The sequence below is a fragment of the Python bivittatus genome, unplaced genomic scaffold (genome assembly GCF_059951505.1).
Source record: "Python bivittatus isolate LINGU-HERP-01145 unplaced genomic scaffold, Pbiv_v1 ctg000700_np1212, whole genome shotgun sequence".
NCBI classification, from domain to species: domain Eukaryota; kingdom Metazoa; phylum Chordata; class Lepidosauria; order Squamata; family Pythonidae; genus Python; species Python bivittatus.
In genome coordinates, this window is record NW_028277098.1 from 87,741,354 (window position 1) to 87,759,004 (window position 17,651).

Consider the following 17,651-nt stretch of genomic DNA (forward strand, 5'->3'; position numbering starts at 1 on the left):
GATTCTCCAGCGACCTTTTAATACTAAATTAAAAATAAATAATACACATCTAATTTTGCTGAAAGAGATACCAATTAGAATTCTATGGAAGAGAAAAGAATATGCATTTTTGACAGATAAATTTAAACAGAAGGGGATACCATTCCATTGGGATAAGTTGGAAGGATTAATTTTGACATTTAATCAACAGAGGTACAGGTTGAATTCTGTACAAAAGGCAAGAGATTTCTATAAGAGGTTTAAAGAAAGCACAGTTGGAACAAGATGAAGAGTTGCTACAACAGCAGGAGGAGGAGGAGGAGGAGGAGGAATATTGAGGAAGAGACAATATTAGGCACTACAGGCATAGACTTTTCAACATTTACAACATAGATATGGATCTTTGTGCCCAATGGGGCTAATGCCCCCCAAAAGAGAAAAAAGGTTATTTCATTATTTGAAAAAATTAAAACAAGATGCAATTTGTCTACAGGAAACATATATAAGAAAAAAAAGATTAAAAAAATACTTCATTTACAAAAAATTGGAATAAGAATTTATATCTGCAGGGATGACCAAGAAAACAATGGAAGAATAATGAAATGCCACAGTGGAGGAATGGATTGTGAAATTTGTCGGAATTTTTTGAGATTGCAAAGCTGACCTGTTTGGTCAGAGAAAAAACAACAAAAACTTTTCTGAAAGACTGGAAACTTTATATGGACTTTTTGCTGAAAGAAGAAAAAAAAATAATGATGATTTATGTTCTGAAGATTAAAAAAGATGTCGATTAAGTGAGCTGAAGGAATCTATATAACACCTAAAAGAGAGGAGGGATTATAAGGTTTTAATTATCTGTTGAAGAAAAGGTCAAAAGTCATTATATTTCATAACTATTTTTTTCTTTCTTTCTTTCCTTTCTTTTTCTTTAGATCTGTCTTTTATCTTATATAAAATTCTTAATAAACATATATAAATTTTTAAAAAGAATGTCAGGCAAAGCACCAAGATACTGAGTACATACTGAGAATATTAAACCAAGAGTACTTTATGGAATGCTCAATCAAAGAATTGCCCAGGTGAAGTCAAAGTTATAAGTTAGGGTATAGGTTGTATGTGTGTGCTTTAAGAAATGTTTAAATTCTTAATACAACTTACAATCAACAGGCAGATTAACTAAAGGAAACCTCCATGGAAAGAGACAACACAACTTTGATACAACATGCAAACCATAAGCAGTAACATATTGCCACCAACACACGTGTAGATTTATTTATCAGGATGCAACAGAAAAAGAACACAGAAGTTATAGGGACCTTGTTCTGATCCAAGAAAACAAACCCCAATAATTAATAATTACTGTTCCAGATGCTTCAGCTGCAAACCTAACACAATTTTTAGCAGGGTGCAACTCCAATACAGATGTGCCTTAGGGAAAGCATTACACTACAATCAAAAACCACAGAGTAGATCTTTCAAAGCCTTCTTTCTCAGGCGGTTTATTGTTACAACAAGGCTTTGTACACTAATATGAGTCATACAGTAAAAGATGTAAAAATGGTTCGTTATGACTATGAAATCCCCAAACCACTGAAAAAGCTCAAGTTACCAACAAAAAGCACTGCAGGATGAGAAAAGATAGTCACAAGGGCAAGCTCTCCAAAAATGACTAAGCCTCCTTTGAGGTGCCAGAATGGAGGTTATGCCACAGGTCTCAAACTTTCAGACAGTGAGGGCCTGTAAATGTTTGTGTCATCCTCCTACCTCAAAGGGAGATAAACTGGAATATTTAAGAGGATGCCTACCTGCAAGTAAGCCAACATTTTCCCCATGGAAAAAACATGGTGGGTATACATCCTGAATTAGTTAGATATGTTTGGTGGAAATCCTTCTTCCCCAACTCATACCCCCTTTTTTTCTCTTGGACTGTGGCTTATCCTAAAGTCTTTTGGAGTACTGCCTGGAAGCATAAGATGCATTCACAGTCAGAGTTATAAAACTCCCATTTTTTAAATGATCAGGCAATCTTAGAAGCACACACACAAAATCACACTGTTCCATCTGTTCTGGAAGAATCCTGCTACGTTTTGGCTGTTCTCTTATAAGTCTGCAGCATCTCTCTGTTAATGGTGTGATATGCAATCTTAATCTTCAAGTTCAGAAGAGAGCCCCAGAGAAGTAAGCATGCATAGCACAGGATTGAAACCCAAGCCCTAAAATTAGTTAATTATGGATTAACACACAGGAAACAAAGAGGGTGGCGTTTGCTTTTGGCAAGAGATTAGACCTGTGTTTCTGAACCTTGGCAACTTTAAGAGGTCTGGACTTCAACTCCCAGAATTCCCCAGCCAGCAATGCTGGCTGGGGAATTCTGAGACTTGAAGTCCAGACTTCTTAAAGTTGGTAAATTGAAAAACACTGGGTTAGACTGTTTTCCAGATTTATTTCAGGTCTTGTAAAGCTTAACGGTTTCAAAAACTGTTACTGAAAATAACGAAGTGACTGGAAAAATATGACTCACAGCATTCAATGGGGTTGGAAGCAATTTGCAAAGAAACTATCCGGCCACTGGATTCAGGGATGTGCACACGGAACACCAATCGCACACGAGTGTTCTTTCGGCCAATATCCGTTTCTCCTTTCCGTAATTCAATGTCTGCATTTCTCAGCTTGAGAATTCCTGCGCAGTCAATGCTATGGAGCAAACAAATACTTGAATAATCTTTTGCAAGGTAAACACTCCCCCCCCACTCCTGAAATTAATGTATGTTTTTTTGTCTCTCTGATTATGACTATAGATTTAATGGTCCAGGTATGCCTAGCTTCTTTCTACATAGTCTCACCAAGGGGTGGGTAGATTCTCTGTCTTCCCTTAGAGTAAATGGATCACTGTATCTCTGCAACAGTATGTGTTCCCATTTATCTCTGTCAGCTTACAACCCTGTGAATCAAACAGTGGTTCCAAAGCAGGAAGTGCGAGTAATTCCAGCGGGATTATTCATGAAATACTTTATATACTCCTAATCTGGAAATCACTGATACCAAAGGACCAGTGCAATAGTGCTGGCTGATAAAAACATTCCTAAATCTGCAACCCTTCATTATTCTAGGGCAGTGTTGTCCAAACTTGGCCACTTTAAGATGAGTGGACTTCAACATGCTGGCTGGGGAATTCTGGGAGTTGAAGTCCACTCATCCTAAAGTGGCCAAGTTTGAACAACACTGTTCTAGGGAATATTTTGTAGTGAGCTCTCAGTCTTAAGCAGCTGACAATGTCTTTCCTATCAAGTATCATGCCTGGAACTGGGGTCTTGATATTCTCTGAGCTTAGTTTTCTTCCTGTAGACATTTTGTTTCTAGACCATCAAGAACCAACAGTTCAACCCTGAGCTACATACATTCTACATGTGCAACAATGACTTGGGCAAGTGGGATTACTGGTCTAGCCATACTGTTGCATCCATCCATCCATCCATCCATCCATCCATCCATCCATCCAAAGGTGAATGCTCATAGAGATTAGAGTATCTGATGGTCACCTCAGTTCAAAACCTAAGAAGAGAAGTCAGTTCAAATGTTAATTTCAAATTTTGGGAGGAGGCTGATTTATTGAAAGGCCCTGTTCTTCCAAGGACTGGCAAATCAGAAAGTCCTCTTGGTGCAGAAATCAGAGCATCTAATGATCAAGGGTTTGCACTAAAAAGACTCTAAAGTTACAGGCCTTGAGAAGTAGGAGCTTCCAGGAAAATCAACAGCTGTGATTTCAATAAAAAATGGTGCAGGAGTCATTGTCTATTCTGCTAACAAGATCTCCAGCAGAAAAACGTCTTTCCCCTATTGTGCAACCTCGGTAAGGGACTGAAAAGGACACGCTGCATTCTGTATTCTATCACTGAACTATGTGCCATGGTCAAGTCACACTGTGAAGCAAAGTGGGTTTACACTTGAGAGTTTTCTCTACAAATTAATACAGGCATCTTTTACATTAAGATTTTAAGTTTTCCTCTCTCGCTATCTTACAACATTTTCTAGTATAAAACCCTTACGTTGCTTTCATGTTGTTTTTTGGCTCCAGAGGGATTTCCAACACTTTGGTGTTGCCAATGATTTTCTCAAAGCTCGTGGTAGTGACTGTTTTCCCCGTGATACGATGGACTTGGTAAAAAGCATGTGGTTTAAGAATCCGCTCATCTGCTGTTCCAATGAAGATCTGAAGGCCCAAGGGCTTGTGGTCCATGTAGCCATGAAGCTGGCAAGAGAACAAACCATTCACACCATTATCTCAACAACAAACAGAGCAACAAATTGAAATATTTTAGCATTGTCAGATAAACAACATGAAATGCTTATAAATAGTTGCTCATCTTATCCCCTGTGGTAAGTGAGGATCACCTCAAGATAACCAGACAGGAAACTTTAATAACTAAAAGACAGATGGTTCTTTTCCTATCCTTCAGGCTAGAATAGTTATGCATACAAAGAACATGGATAAATTGACTAGTGAAGAATAATGAGCAATAATATTATTATCTCTTGTGGCTTTATTTTGCAAGGCTGAAATATGACTATTCCCCGTGAAATAGCCGATTAATTTCCAAAAATGTGATATTCGATAGTTCTAATAGGAGTACAGTATGCTGCTTTGAAGTTTCTAACTTTATGTTACTCAGTAAAATGTTTGCTCTTATTCTAAGCATCTTCACATTCTTCATAATCGGAATGTAACCCATTGAACTATACAGAACCATCAACCATTTTTAAAATATCAATCAAATAAAAATTTGTCTGTCTAGATTCCACATGCTCAAAGGAGACTAAGTAATACCTCTACACTAAATGTGTGTATGTTTATGTGTGTGTGTGTGTGTGTGTGTGAGAGAGAGAGAGAGAGAGAGATGGGGGCAGTCGTAGTATCAAAGTGGGAAGGAAAGTAGTTGTAACTTCTCTTATGAGAAAAAAAAAAACCACATGTACACAGAATTATTAAGGCTATTAAACATAACAGTCTAAGCATTGGTGAAAGTGAAAGTATCAGTGAAAATTGAGAGAGAGAGAGAAAAGCTAGGACTACAATACTTAGTTAATTGATACAATTCGTTAATCAAAGGCTTCCTTTTGCTCATCTTAAAAGGAACCAAAATCAGTCAGCCTATAGTCATCACAGATCTTGATGAGCATTCCCAGTCTTAATTATGGGTTCTTTGTCACAACCACATTATTAAGTATTCCAGTACTCAAGTCAACAGAAAACCAACCAACCAACCAACCTACATTTTTAAACCACCTAGTAGCTGAAGCTCTCTGAGCAGTTTACAATAAACACACTAAAATACAATTTGAATAAAAACATATACAATAAAATGCAAAATAAAAACCATATAAACTAGGCAGTTATTCAAAAACTAAAACAATATGAATTCAAATGTATTTAAGATACAAGAAAAGCCAGGTAAGAAGACTGGGAAAATAGGAAGGTGGCCACCTGGAATCAAAATGATGCTAATATGGAGGCCAGTCAAGCCTCTCTGGGGAGGGAATTCCATAAACGGGTGCCACCACACCACCACAGAAAAAGTTCTTCCTCTTGTAGAGCTTTCTTTGGTAAGGGGACCCGGAGGGTGGGCTTCATTAGATGATCTTAAGGTCTGGGTAGGTTCATATAGGAGAAGGTGCTTCTTCAGGTCATCTGGTCCTAAGTTGTTTAGGTTAAAGGTCAAAAGCAGCACTACGGATGGGGTCTGGAAACAGCCTGGCAGCCAGGGTAGATGATAAAGAACTGGCATAATACGTGTGCATCGGCCAGCCCCAGTGGACTGAACTATTCTGAACTAATGGAAGTTTCTGACCATTTTCAAAGGCAGCACTATGAATAATGCATTGCAGTAATTCAACTGGGAAGTTACCAGAGCATGAAAAACAGTTGTGAGGCTGTCTTTGTCCAGGTATGGTCGCAGTTGGTAATCAGCTGAAGCTGATAAAGGGCACTCTATGCCACTAAGGCTACCTGGGCCTCTACTGACAATGATGGAACTGGGAGCACCCCCCAACATGTGACCCTGTTCCTTTAGGGCAAGTGCAGATCCCTCCATGACTGACAGGCATCACTCAGCTAGACAGATGCAGCACCCATAAACACCATCTCTGTCTCGTTTGACTGAGTCTCAGTTTATTAGGTCTCATCCAGTTCACTTCCCTGCTCAAGCACTAGTTCAGAATGCCAACCACCTCAACCATGTTAGATGAAAAGGGGAAGTAGAGCTGGCTGTCATCCACATATTAATGGCATCTCAGCCCACATCCTCAGATGACCTCTTTCAGCAATTTCATGTAGATGTTAAAAAGTAGGGGACTCCTGCGGGACACCAAGACCTAACCCAACTCAACCACCATGGGGATGAAGAGTAATCCCCAAGCACCATGTTCTGGAAATGGCCATCTTCTGAGTAGAACCATCATAATACAATGCCTCCACATCCAAACACTGACAGCTTGTCCACAAGGATACCATGGTTGCTCCAATCTGCATCCATAATAAGGCCTTCAAGTCATCTCATCCTTACACCTTTACCTTGGGACAATTTAACAGTAGCAATTGGTAGGGTCTCCTGGCTTTGTTTTCCCTCTCATCCAACAACACCAACTGATGAGAAAAACTACTACCAATTGTTGATGACATAGGAATGGCCTTGAAGGACAGAAGGAAGAGCCGTTACCAAGACAACAGTCAGATAAGAGGAGCTTGAGCCCAGACCAAGAAAATAATTTGAGAAAACATCTCAGACAGGCCCCTCCCTACTTCACACAAAGATAAAGTGAAGAAAGGGAAGCACATTTTGACTTGCAAGCTTCTGCTACCATAGTTGTTACAATAAAAATAGTCCTGACCTATATGGCATTGGTTTCTTAGTCTGGTCTACCCTGTTGGGTTGACACCAATCATGGGCTTGGGCAAGTGTGGCTAGAGGCTTGGGACAGAGGTTGTAAGAACTTTTCAAGTTGCCCATTTGATAAGTTGCCAGTGTAGAGTGTTTCACACCGGTTACCCATTGTTGAGCTATTTGTGAAAATGGATCTACAGGCCTAGTTTAAAAGACAGCCTGGCTAACAGGGGGTGAGGTGGATGAGGGTATGGGGTGAAGTTCACATGGCACATTGAGACAGTTCCTTTCCACTTCAACCTGGGCCCACAGACTTGTCAGCCAGGCTATTTGTTGATACAGATCAGTCTTTCTATCACTAAGGCTAGAAGGAAAACTGGCAGAACTTTTATTTCAGCTTTGCTACCAAATGTCTCAGGTCCATGAGTGCTACAAATGGCCGTGGCCAACAGAACCCAGAATTATCCAGTAGCGTATACAAAATAGTCCTGTCTCCCCTTCCCACAAGCAATAAGACCAGTAAAAAGCATGGACATGTGAAACTCCTTGTCAGCAGATGTAACACTATCATGACTTAATTTTGGACAGAACAAATAACTTACAGCTGATAGGACCCACCCCTCTTTCCTTTACAGAGTGCTAGTCCTGTTTATTTAAACAAAGGTCTACCACTCTTTCAAGTGATTGTTAACATGTGTTAACAGTCTTCCAGGATAATGTTACACCAGTGTTTCTCAAACCTGGCAACTTTAAGATGTATGGACTTCAACTCCCAGAATTCTCCAGGCAGCATGGCTGGCTGGGGAATTCTGGGAGTTGAAGTCTACACATCTTAAAGTTGTCAAGTTTGAGAAACACTGAATTAGACTAATGTATATAAAGATCCTGCATAAGGCCCCTACGAAAGCCAGATTCCCTGTCTCCCCTGCAGCCCAAGCAATGGGCACAGAAGGCACTGTCCAGTGAACAGAGAGGAGGGGACAGCATTGGGAAATGACCAGTAAGAACAGGTAGATCCCAGCACCAGACTGCATCATCACCCGCGCCATCAGTGAGGCATCACAAAATGTGCAAATGGCAAGACTGGAGGCCAGAGGAAAGGAAAAACACTTTAAATCTGAACTGCTGAAGTCACGTAAGCTGCCTCCACAGTGGGCTGGGGATGAGATAAAAGTTGCATCTGAGAACATATTCTCTAAAAATGGCGAGTAGGGCCAGTATTGACAAGCTGTAAGAATGAAAATATTCTCATGAAATCACCGCACAAAGTCATTTTGGAAAGAGTCACTACATGAAGCAGAAACTGAACTCTCATAAACGAATGCTGGGTTGTCATCTGAAGAACTGAATCTCTCTTGAGTGACTTTCTGAGGACAATGGCTGCTCCTTCTTCCTCTCTGGCAAAACAACAACAACAACAAAACACTTCCAAGGCAGGATGTCTACAATCTTCCTTATAACATGCAAGGAAGAACTTCAAAGCTAACTCTGAAGGCTTAGTTTCAATAGGTAAGGCATCAAATGAATGCTTAGCCAAAGTTTTTGGTAGTTTACATTTCCAGCTTACAGAGCATTTCCTGCTTTTCAATAGCTGGAAATAATCTAGCAGTAGAAAAAATAATCTGCAATCATGATTAGATCAAATCCAAGGAAGTGTGTGTGTGTGTGTGTGTGTGTGTAATTATGCATATCTGTGTACTGTATGTAAATACAACACACGCACATACACACACACCATATTGCACATGTGTATCCAGAGAAAAAGAGAAGAAATGTTTATATTTTTCATGAAGACCAACCTGTAAGTAAATGAAGTTTGTTCATAGAAAAAGTAGTTGAAGCTTATAATGCAAGGAAATGGGGTTGCAGTAAAAAGGAGTTAAAGACAGCATTACAGTTGCAAAACCTAGTCACAAATTGAGCCCCAAAACACCCCATTCAATCATAGTTTTTTTGTTTTGTTTGTTTTTCCCTTCCAGAGAATTCAAAAACAGATTTGGAGTGGAGATGGATATGTGAAGCATCCAACAGTCCACATTTCAAAATTTAGGTAATGTATTCGATTTAATGATTCCAAGTTCTGGAGGTTCAGCAAAGGACATACTGATCACTTTGTGAGAAAGGCTCGATTCAAAAGGTCCCTACGAATCATACATACACACAAATGCAACTCCATACCAAAGGTTGACGCATGAAACCTAAAACACTTTCAAGCATTGTGATGTTCTATTACTTCACATAAATAGCTGTGGAACATGTTGTCCAACAATAGTATGCAACACCTCTGGCTAACTGTTTGGATCTCAGTGCTCAGTGAAGTCTATCCTGACATCTGTGCCAGGCTCCAAAGTGATTCCCCAGCCCCGCACCCCACTTGGCCTTGATCTATACTCAGCAGAAGCCGCCTTTCCACAAAATCTTTGATGTGACACTACTCTGAAACAGTGTGCAGCTGATCTAGTTGACAGACCCAACTGCCTATCACTTATTTCAACAACCTCTCGCTGCTGTTGTTCAGTACACCATGTTCATCTGACAACACAGCAGGGACACAGGAGATCTTTCGCTCAGACTTCCCATTCAAATATGAAGCCAGCCCTGCAAAGCCAGGTTACATATAGCTATCATGTTATCTTATACTTGAGTGCAATGAGTTTTGCTGTAACTCTACCATGAAATGCAATCACACTTTGCATGTTCTGTAGAAATGGTTTGAGAGGATGCACAAGTAACTTGTGCTTCCTGTCTCTCCCAGGTTTTGAGAAATGACAGGAAATGCTCGCACCCATCCTTTGCGTGAAGCTCAGAAACAGAGGAAGAGGAAGCACAGGTCAATCACAGAAGAAGGTACACCATTACGGACCTGAACATTGTCTCCCTCCCAATACAATCTCAGGACAGGAAAAGTGCAACCCCCCCCTTGGGAGAAGCTGAGGTTGTCTCGGAGGGGTGTCTCTTATTTAAAATGTCACTCTGGGGTTGTGTGAATTTGCAAGATTCACAACCTTAAAATCCACTGCCAGTGTGACAAAACAAAAACCCAAACAAACAAACAACTAAACAAAACTTTAGGAAGAAGTTCAACCTGTCCTTAATGTGAAGCTATGATCCTGGGAAAGCACAGTGGAAATCTATTCCTTAAAGCTGCAAAACAGCTATAGCTTCTTGAAAGCTTGGCAGAGTTGTCTGGAGGCTGTCCCAAGGTTTCTAGGCCTGCAACCGGGCAGTAATGTCTCCTGCATGTGCTCAGCCATGCTCAGGTCGCAGCAGGGCCTCAAAATAGTCACACCAAGCTTCTGAGCAGTTGTGGCTACTTCAAAAGCGGATACAGAGCAAAGGGCCTCCATGGAATGATTTACACAGCCCTAATATATCTTTGATCCACCTAGCTAACTGTATGCTTTAGGGTAGCGTAAATCACATTTAACGTCTCCTTTCTGTAAGGAACTCAGAATGGTACACCCAGTCCCACCTCTCACTGATGTTAGAAGCATCTCAAAGTCTTAGCTTTCTTCTGATTGCCTCCCTCAAAACTTCTTAAAAAGCCTTTCAACCAAGGTCTGAATGACAGAAGTGTGTGGGGAAGGGGAAAATGCTGTGCTAACCCACACATCAGAAGCCAGAAAGCCACCTCCTAGCCTTGGAAGCACAGAAGCTGTATAAAACCTGAGCTTGTCTGACCAAGAACAGAGAAGTTCTCAGTTCTGATAGAGTTAAAACATAGGGACTGCCTTTTGATATATTCTCTATCTTGAAATACTTTTCCTTTAAACTCTGAAAACTCTTTCAAGCCACATTAGCAGTAACAGCCATACTGTGGCACTGCCTAAAGTCACATGAGCTGGAATGAAGGTTTACAAACATAATATACTGTAGATTCTGAGGTTAGGAACAGCCTGTAGTTTAGAATCTCCTGGTTCCCCAAAAGAATATTAACAGCTTGGCTTTGGAGACTCCAGTGTACAACTGCCACAGTAACACACCAAAATATCCCCAAACCTTTGGATTTTCAGTTTTTCATCAAATGATTATTTACAATCAGATATAAAAATTTGAAGACATGCATCCCAAATCCCCCCAAATGAAGGAGAGCACTCCATAAAATACATGTTTGGATTATGAACTGTTTCCTACTGTTTTGATACTGACGGTGACAGGCAGAAGCAAAAAATTTATCAACCGAAATATGTATTTAAGCAAACAAGTTTTCAAAATGTTCATGGCAATCTTTCTCTATGCAAATATTTATGTATCCTGTATGCAGCATATGTTTGGAGGAAGTAAAAGGAGCCCTTGGTTTATTTAAAAAGCGAGCTGAGCATAAAAATTTTCAGTAAAGAATAACAGCAGGCTTTTGAACTGGATTTTGTTACGTGAAGCATAACAGAGCCAGAATTCCTGTGCAGACTCCAGACCAGAGAATATCTCTTTCATTATTAACACTCACAATTACAAATCAAGCCATTCTACATTTCTCACATCACTGAAAATTGAAAGCAGACGAATCTACCGCATAGCCAGCCATCTAGCTGAAAGGGAACTTGATGGTCTAAGACACGGTAAATTTGTTTTCAATTACTTGGTCCACATATTAAAAAAAAAACTTGATTAAACTGTACAAAGCAAATAGGCAAGAAGATCAGAGAACAGAAACATTAAGCTAATAGCATCTATAGTTAAAAAAAAGTTTCTTTTTCTTTGTTCTCTAGTTTAACAGTCAGCAGGAGGTATCTCTGCCTAGATTAAACCACCATCACTACCTACCCCCTCCCCAGAAAAAGACCACATGCAGCTTCTAGATTGGCTGGCAGCTTTCCATAGCATGGTTAATGAAGAAGAACCCACGAGACACACAGTCTTTGAACCGATTTTGCTTTCACAGATCTAGCATTAAATATACAAAAGGCCAAAAAATGTTTCACATCCTTTGTATGATTTTAAGAAAGGGGGGAGAAGCCTGCAAGTTTTACTTGTACAAATAACTTCATTAACTTGGAATACAGTTCTGTGTGTGTGCAAACAGAATGGACTCATCCACAAAAATGTGGACTTCATCATTAAACCAGCATAAGAGTTTGTGGTTTTGCTTTATAAAGTAACTTTTCTCTCTCTGGCTTGCACTGGACCAAGCTCTCTGTTATGATAAATAACTTTTATAAACTATTTAAAATGGTCTTTTAATTCTGAATGATACCAAAAAAATACACGACTTCCCTACTAAAAACCCTCTCATGCTATATGCAAAGAGAATTTTGGGGGGCATCAGTTTTGGAGAACAGCCAGCCTTGGATCCTCCTCAAGGGAAGGAGCACTCTTCAGAATGAAAATGACTACTTTAAGCACATTTTTTTAAAAAAAATTCAACATCTTGATGTGCTAGAACCTCCTTAAAATAATTATTTCCAGGTTACATAGCAGATTCTAAGCCGGTCATGAGAAATATCTCAAAGCAGTACCCAACATTAAAGATTACACAGGGATAGCTGCCAACAGGCGGATGGTGATGATTCAAAGCAAGGGTGGAAAAAAATTAAAGGTGGACTAGCACTTACTGGTAGAAACCTGCTGAGCTACAGTAGATTAACAAAGTTTTGATAAAAATTGCATGAGTTGATCTTGATTGCTGGCTATCAAATAGAAGCATCCATATCATTTTCTTGGCAACAAGTGGCTGGTCATTGCCTTCTTCCAGGATTTTTTTGATTTCCCATTCTAGGCTAGAGCTTTGGAATTTTGTAGTAGTCTTCCATCAAAGTACTATCGAACTCCAACCCACCTTAGCTTTTTTGAGATCAGCCAAGTGATGCCATTTGCCAAGATAGCAACAGTTAACCTCCCCCCATTCCTTCTTTAAATGCTGAAACAAACAAAATTGGGAGGGGGGAGGGAAGGAAAGCAGACATTTAAATCAGGACTGGATTTTGGCAGCGAATGGCTCAGAAATTCCTGAAAATATAAGCATATCTTTTGTGTCTGTTTGAAGGCAATCTTCATCAAGAATCTAGGACAGGGAAGATTCCTTCAAGCTTGTAGCTTGAAAACTACGTGCAGCCACCCCCCTTACAAACATTTTCCAGAAGCTGCACCAAATTATAATTTTTAAGGTAACCAAAGGGGTAAATTATTAAATACATTTCAAATAACCATATGTTACACGGTATGTGGCCTCCAGTGTGCCATTTAAAGGCCAAATGCAAGTTGTAGAAAAGTTGCATGCTATGTTCCTGTGGTAGCAAACATAGATTTCATTCCATAAGATAGAAAGCCATCTCTTCCTCACATCCATTTAAAGGAGTTATTTGCCCTGCCATAGTCATGATATACAGCAGCATTTCTCAACCTAGGCAACTTTTAGATGTGTGGACTTCAACTCCCAGAATTCCCCAGCCAGCATGCTGGCTGGGGAATTCTGGGAGTTGAAGTACATACAACTTAAAGTTGCTAAGGTGAGAAACACTGGTATAGACCATGGGCCACCATACTATTCCAGTGCCCGGCACAGATATCTCTATGACTCTCTGAAGGCAACGGATGAGTTTGAGAATTCTCTGTATCAAGCAGCAGAATGCCATTGGGATACCTAGAAGTCTCTTTTTATGTTGCAAATAAAGACAAATAGCTGACACTATCCTCTGCCCTGCAGCCAACTCCCAGCCATACATCCAACAGCAATAATCTGATGTTTTGGAGGGAGGAGGGGGAGATGGAGAAGCCAGATTCAGCATCACCAGGAAACATGGCCAGGGATGAGGGATGTGTCAGCTACAGTTCTGCAATGGAGAGGAACAGGTTGTTGGATACATTCCCCTGTCCATCAAGTTGCTTCTTTCATGATCTAGAATAGAGCAGGGATCACTTGGTGTTCTACTTCCCATCTCTATTCTGATACTGTTATGTACATAAAAGGGTTAAGGCTGGAAAAACCAACGGCCATTGCCTTTGGGGCTTTCTAAGTTAATTGCCCACAGAATTATTTCTAGTGGCTCTGGAAAAGGCTCCATGCCTTTTGATCTATATAGATGGATACAGATTGTTGTTATTAAGTCCTCTTCCCTCCCTTTTATCTCTCTTTTGTCTCATTTTGCCAGTTAACATTTTTTCTAATATATGCTGATATTTAATATATAAACACTGAATTCTATTCTTGCTTGCTGAACTGAGTGACATGTATACTTGCTCTGATCTGGATGGGTTGACTGGGAGGGTGTTAGGTGCAAACTACTATAAATTGGAAATTACCCGCCGTAGTTTTCTAACACAGGCTACCTGCCCCTAGCTATAGTATCTACAAGCAGCGAATTGTAGAATAGCCTATATTCATCTAACATTTCTTTTTCCTTCACAGAAAAAAAAATATTTCCACTCCAATATTTCAGCAGCCTTTTCCATGATAATTGCTTTTCTAAACAATGTTACTGTGCTTAACTGGATCGTAAAACTACTTCAGAGTTTGATTGCTATTTGATTGTTGTTGATTCCTCTTCGTTTCTAAGCTATCCTTCTTATGCAGAGTTCACAGAAATAAACAGTGAATTTGAATACTTCCCAAGGTTTTTTGTTTTGTTTTTTTAAATAAACCCTTCTCTGCAAATGAAAAACATTAGCAAAGCTAACTAGGGTTTTTTAATTGCGAATAGATAGAAGATTTTGCTTGCTTTTTAGATAGCAGGATCAGATAGGTGACAGCACCCAGTCAATCTTCGCTAATCTGAAAAGGTTATGCAGGGTCAGGTTCAATTGGTACAGATTCAGGAAACAGCCAGGCTATAAGGTAGACCAAGTCATGGGAATAACATCCTGGAAAAAGGCAAACTACTTTTATCAAAGGCCAAACTTTTATCCTTGATTTTTGCTTCTAGGGACACAGAGGATACATATCAAGAGTTAAGGACAGCAATGGAAAAAAAAATAGAAAAAAAGCAAGACATTGCAAATAGATATTCTGAAAAGGATCTCATCTCATACTAGGTGAGCAACTCAAAACAATCCTCCCCCAAAAGTGTATATATAGACTGGAGAAAAACCAATGTATTTGAGTCACATTTACCAAAAAGGGAAAGACTAGCCAGACATGATGTGTACCTTTCCATATTCTATTTTGGGGTTTTATTTCTTTCTTTTGGTAGAAATCGGCTCTATTCCTTTTTCTTTTGCCTACTGCTGGAATATTAACATGGCTAGACTTGGTCTCTGACCCGAAGAAATGCCAGGTACTCAGGCAGATAAATAAATAACATCACTCTGAAAACAAGGAGACTTTTATTGCAGAAAGTGGTTTATTAGAAAAAAATGCACGATTAAGTTTAAAATTAAATTACCAGTTCACCCTATCACAAAGAAGCTTAAGCTGATAAAAATCTGAGTGTTCTACTTATAATTATGTTGTACTGCTTTTTTCTGTACTGTTTGTTGTGTTAATAGTCTGAATCCAGGCTGCCTGTTTTTGTGGATTTTAATTGTTTTTACTCTTTTTATGGATTTTGTAAGCTGCCCAGAGTCTTCCAGAGTGGGTGGCCATATTAAATCAAATAAATTACATTACATTAAATTGATTAGCATTATATGTACAAAAGTAGCTCCTTATTTCATATGCGCACCCAGTCAATTGTGACTCAGTCTATAAATCCTGGGTAGAAATAATAGATTCACACATTGCCCTAAGACCCAATGACTAGATTCATGTCAAAAGCCAGCAACCACATTATGGCTAACTGTGATGCTCAAACCAAGCCAATGGTTCACATTATGGTTCCAACTAACTCAGTATGGTCTGTACTGATCACCAAAGTTCAGGCAAAAGTCATTCTCAGCCCCATCTGAAGATTCCAGGGACTGGATTAGGTCCTTCTGCCTATTATTAAGAAGCTACAGAACAGAACAGAATTACTGTATATAATAAGATCATTGGTTAATCTAGCACCACACAATCTGTTCTTGCCTTTCCCAATCTGGTATTTTCCTGAAGTGTTAGACTTGGATACTGTAGGGAATAATGAGATAACCTTGAGGAAGGAATGCAATTTATGGTTACATAAATCAGGCTACATCAGCTTAGCCCTGAAAGAGAGGAGGGGGTGACAAAGAAACTCAAGATTGCATCCTGTGCAAGGATGTAGCACTGACTTTAGCAAATTATTTCACAATATACCCCAAGACATGCTAATTAAGGTAGCGGGCGTGGTATGAAAGCTGAATGGCCATTTAAATCTCTTGAGAAGGAAGGAAGGAAGGAAGGAAGGAAGGAAGGAAGGAAGGAAGGAAGGAAGGAAGGAAGGAAGGAAGGGAGGGAGGGAGGGAGGGAGGGAGGGAGGGAGGGAGGGAGGGAGACTGAATATGAGCTAGCAGTGTGATGTAGCTACAAAAAAGGGAAATGCAGTTTCAGGCTGTATCAACAGAAGCATAATTTCCAAATCACAGGAAGTAATCATTCCACTCTATTCTGCCTCGATCAGACCCTACCATGAGTACTGTACCACACCTTAAGAAGGACAGAATTATGACTTTAAGTTGCAGGAAGGACATTCTGACTGAATGTTAGAAAAAAAATTCTTAATAGTAAAAGCATTCAGTGAGGGAACTAATTACCATGACAGGTAGTGGGCCCCAGTTGGCATCCTCAGGGGGCCATCTAACCAGGCAAGATAACAGTTGCAATATTGAAGCCTTACCCATTTTGTATGTAATGACATCTTGCACACACATACAAAGGGGCAGGGCTTCAATCACAGTGCTGTAACAGCCATCATGCCTATTTTGGGTTGGAATCTGGCCAACTCGAGGATTCTATGATTCCACAAAAACAGCAGTCATGATGGATAGAGCCATTAATTGCCAAGCCCACCTATTTACCAAAAGACATACTAGAGGTAGTCCTTGACTTACGACCACAATTAGGACTGGAACTTCCATCACTAAGCAATGCAGTCGTTGAGTTGTGCCTGATTTTACAACCTTTTTGCTGTGGTCATTAAGCGAATCACCGTGGTCATTAGGTGAATCATGCAGTCGTTAAGCGAACCTGGCTTCCCCCATTGACTTTGCTTGTTGGAAGCCCCTTGGGAAGGTTGCAAATGGCAATCATGTGACCCCATGACACCGTGACCGTTGTAAATACATGCCGGTTGCCAAGCACCCAAATTTTGATCATGTGACTGGGGGGATGCTGCAACAGTCATAAGTGCGAGGACCAGTTGTAAGTCACTTTTTTCAGCACTGTCGTAACTTTGAATGGTCATTAAACGAATGGTTGTAAGTCAAGGGCTACCTGCACTGAGCTGTCTTCCATCCTTTTAATCCTCTCCCAATCCCTCCAGATCACTTTGGCCTATTTCTCTGAACAGGAGAGCACACTTTCAAACATTTTTGTTAGGGCTACTGAAAAGCCTGAGGTTTAGCAACCGTATGGAGTTTTTCAACTGAGAACTCATAGCTCTGTTTTTATTTCCTAAGAAAGGTGATGGGTTACCTTTATTCTTGGAAATTGGAATAGAAGGGCGGGATCTGGCACTTTGATTTAAAGTAGGCCAGCTTCCATTGTGTGTGTGTGTTTTTTAAATTAAAAATATCTATTTTTCAAATAGGGGAGGGAATCTAAGGACACCAACAAAGGGGTCCACGGGCAGTCTATTGGAAATCCCATGAGCACACACTGGCAGGCAAAATTATTTGATTATAGGTGGTTATTTTGTGAGGGAGATCATCAGTTCTAAATTAATTCCTGGTGGAGCCTTTTATAATCTTACGGGAAGCAATTTTAGCATCAGTTCGAATAAGAGTATGTATGTGTGTCATCAG

At 39.9% G+C, this 17,651-nt stretch overlaps 1 protein-coding gene across 5 annotated transcripts in view; it reads right to left on the reverse strand.

The window, feature by feature from the left end:
- Positions 1–17,651, reverse strand: part of NFATC2 (nuclear factor of activated T cells 2) — a 168,811-nt gene that overhangs the window by 101,401 nt on the left and 49,759 nt on the right. For all 5 annotated transcript variants that reach the window (XM_088153539.1, XM_088153538.1, XM_088153537.1 and 2 more), the window contains exons 4-5: positions 4,026–4,228; positions 2,501–2,673 (exon numbers count right to left, since the gene is read on the reverse strand). In XM_088153539.1, the coding sequence (XP_088009665.1) occupies positions 2,501–2,673; positions 4,026–4,228 (376 nt within the window). The remainder of the gene's footprint in view (positions 1–2,500; positions 2,674–4,025; positions 4,229–17,651) is intronic.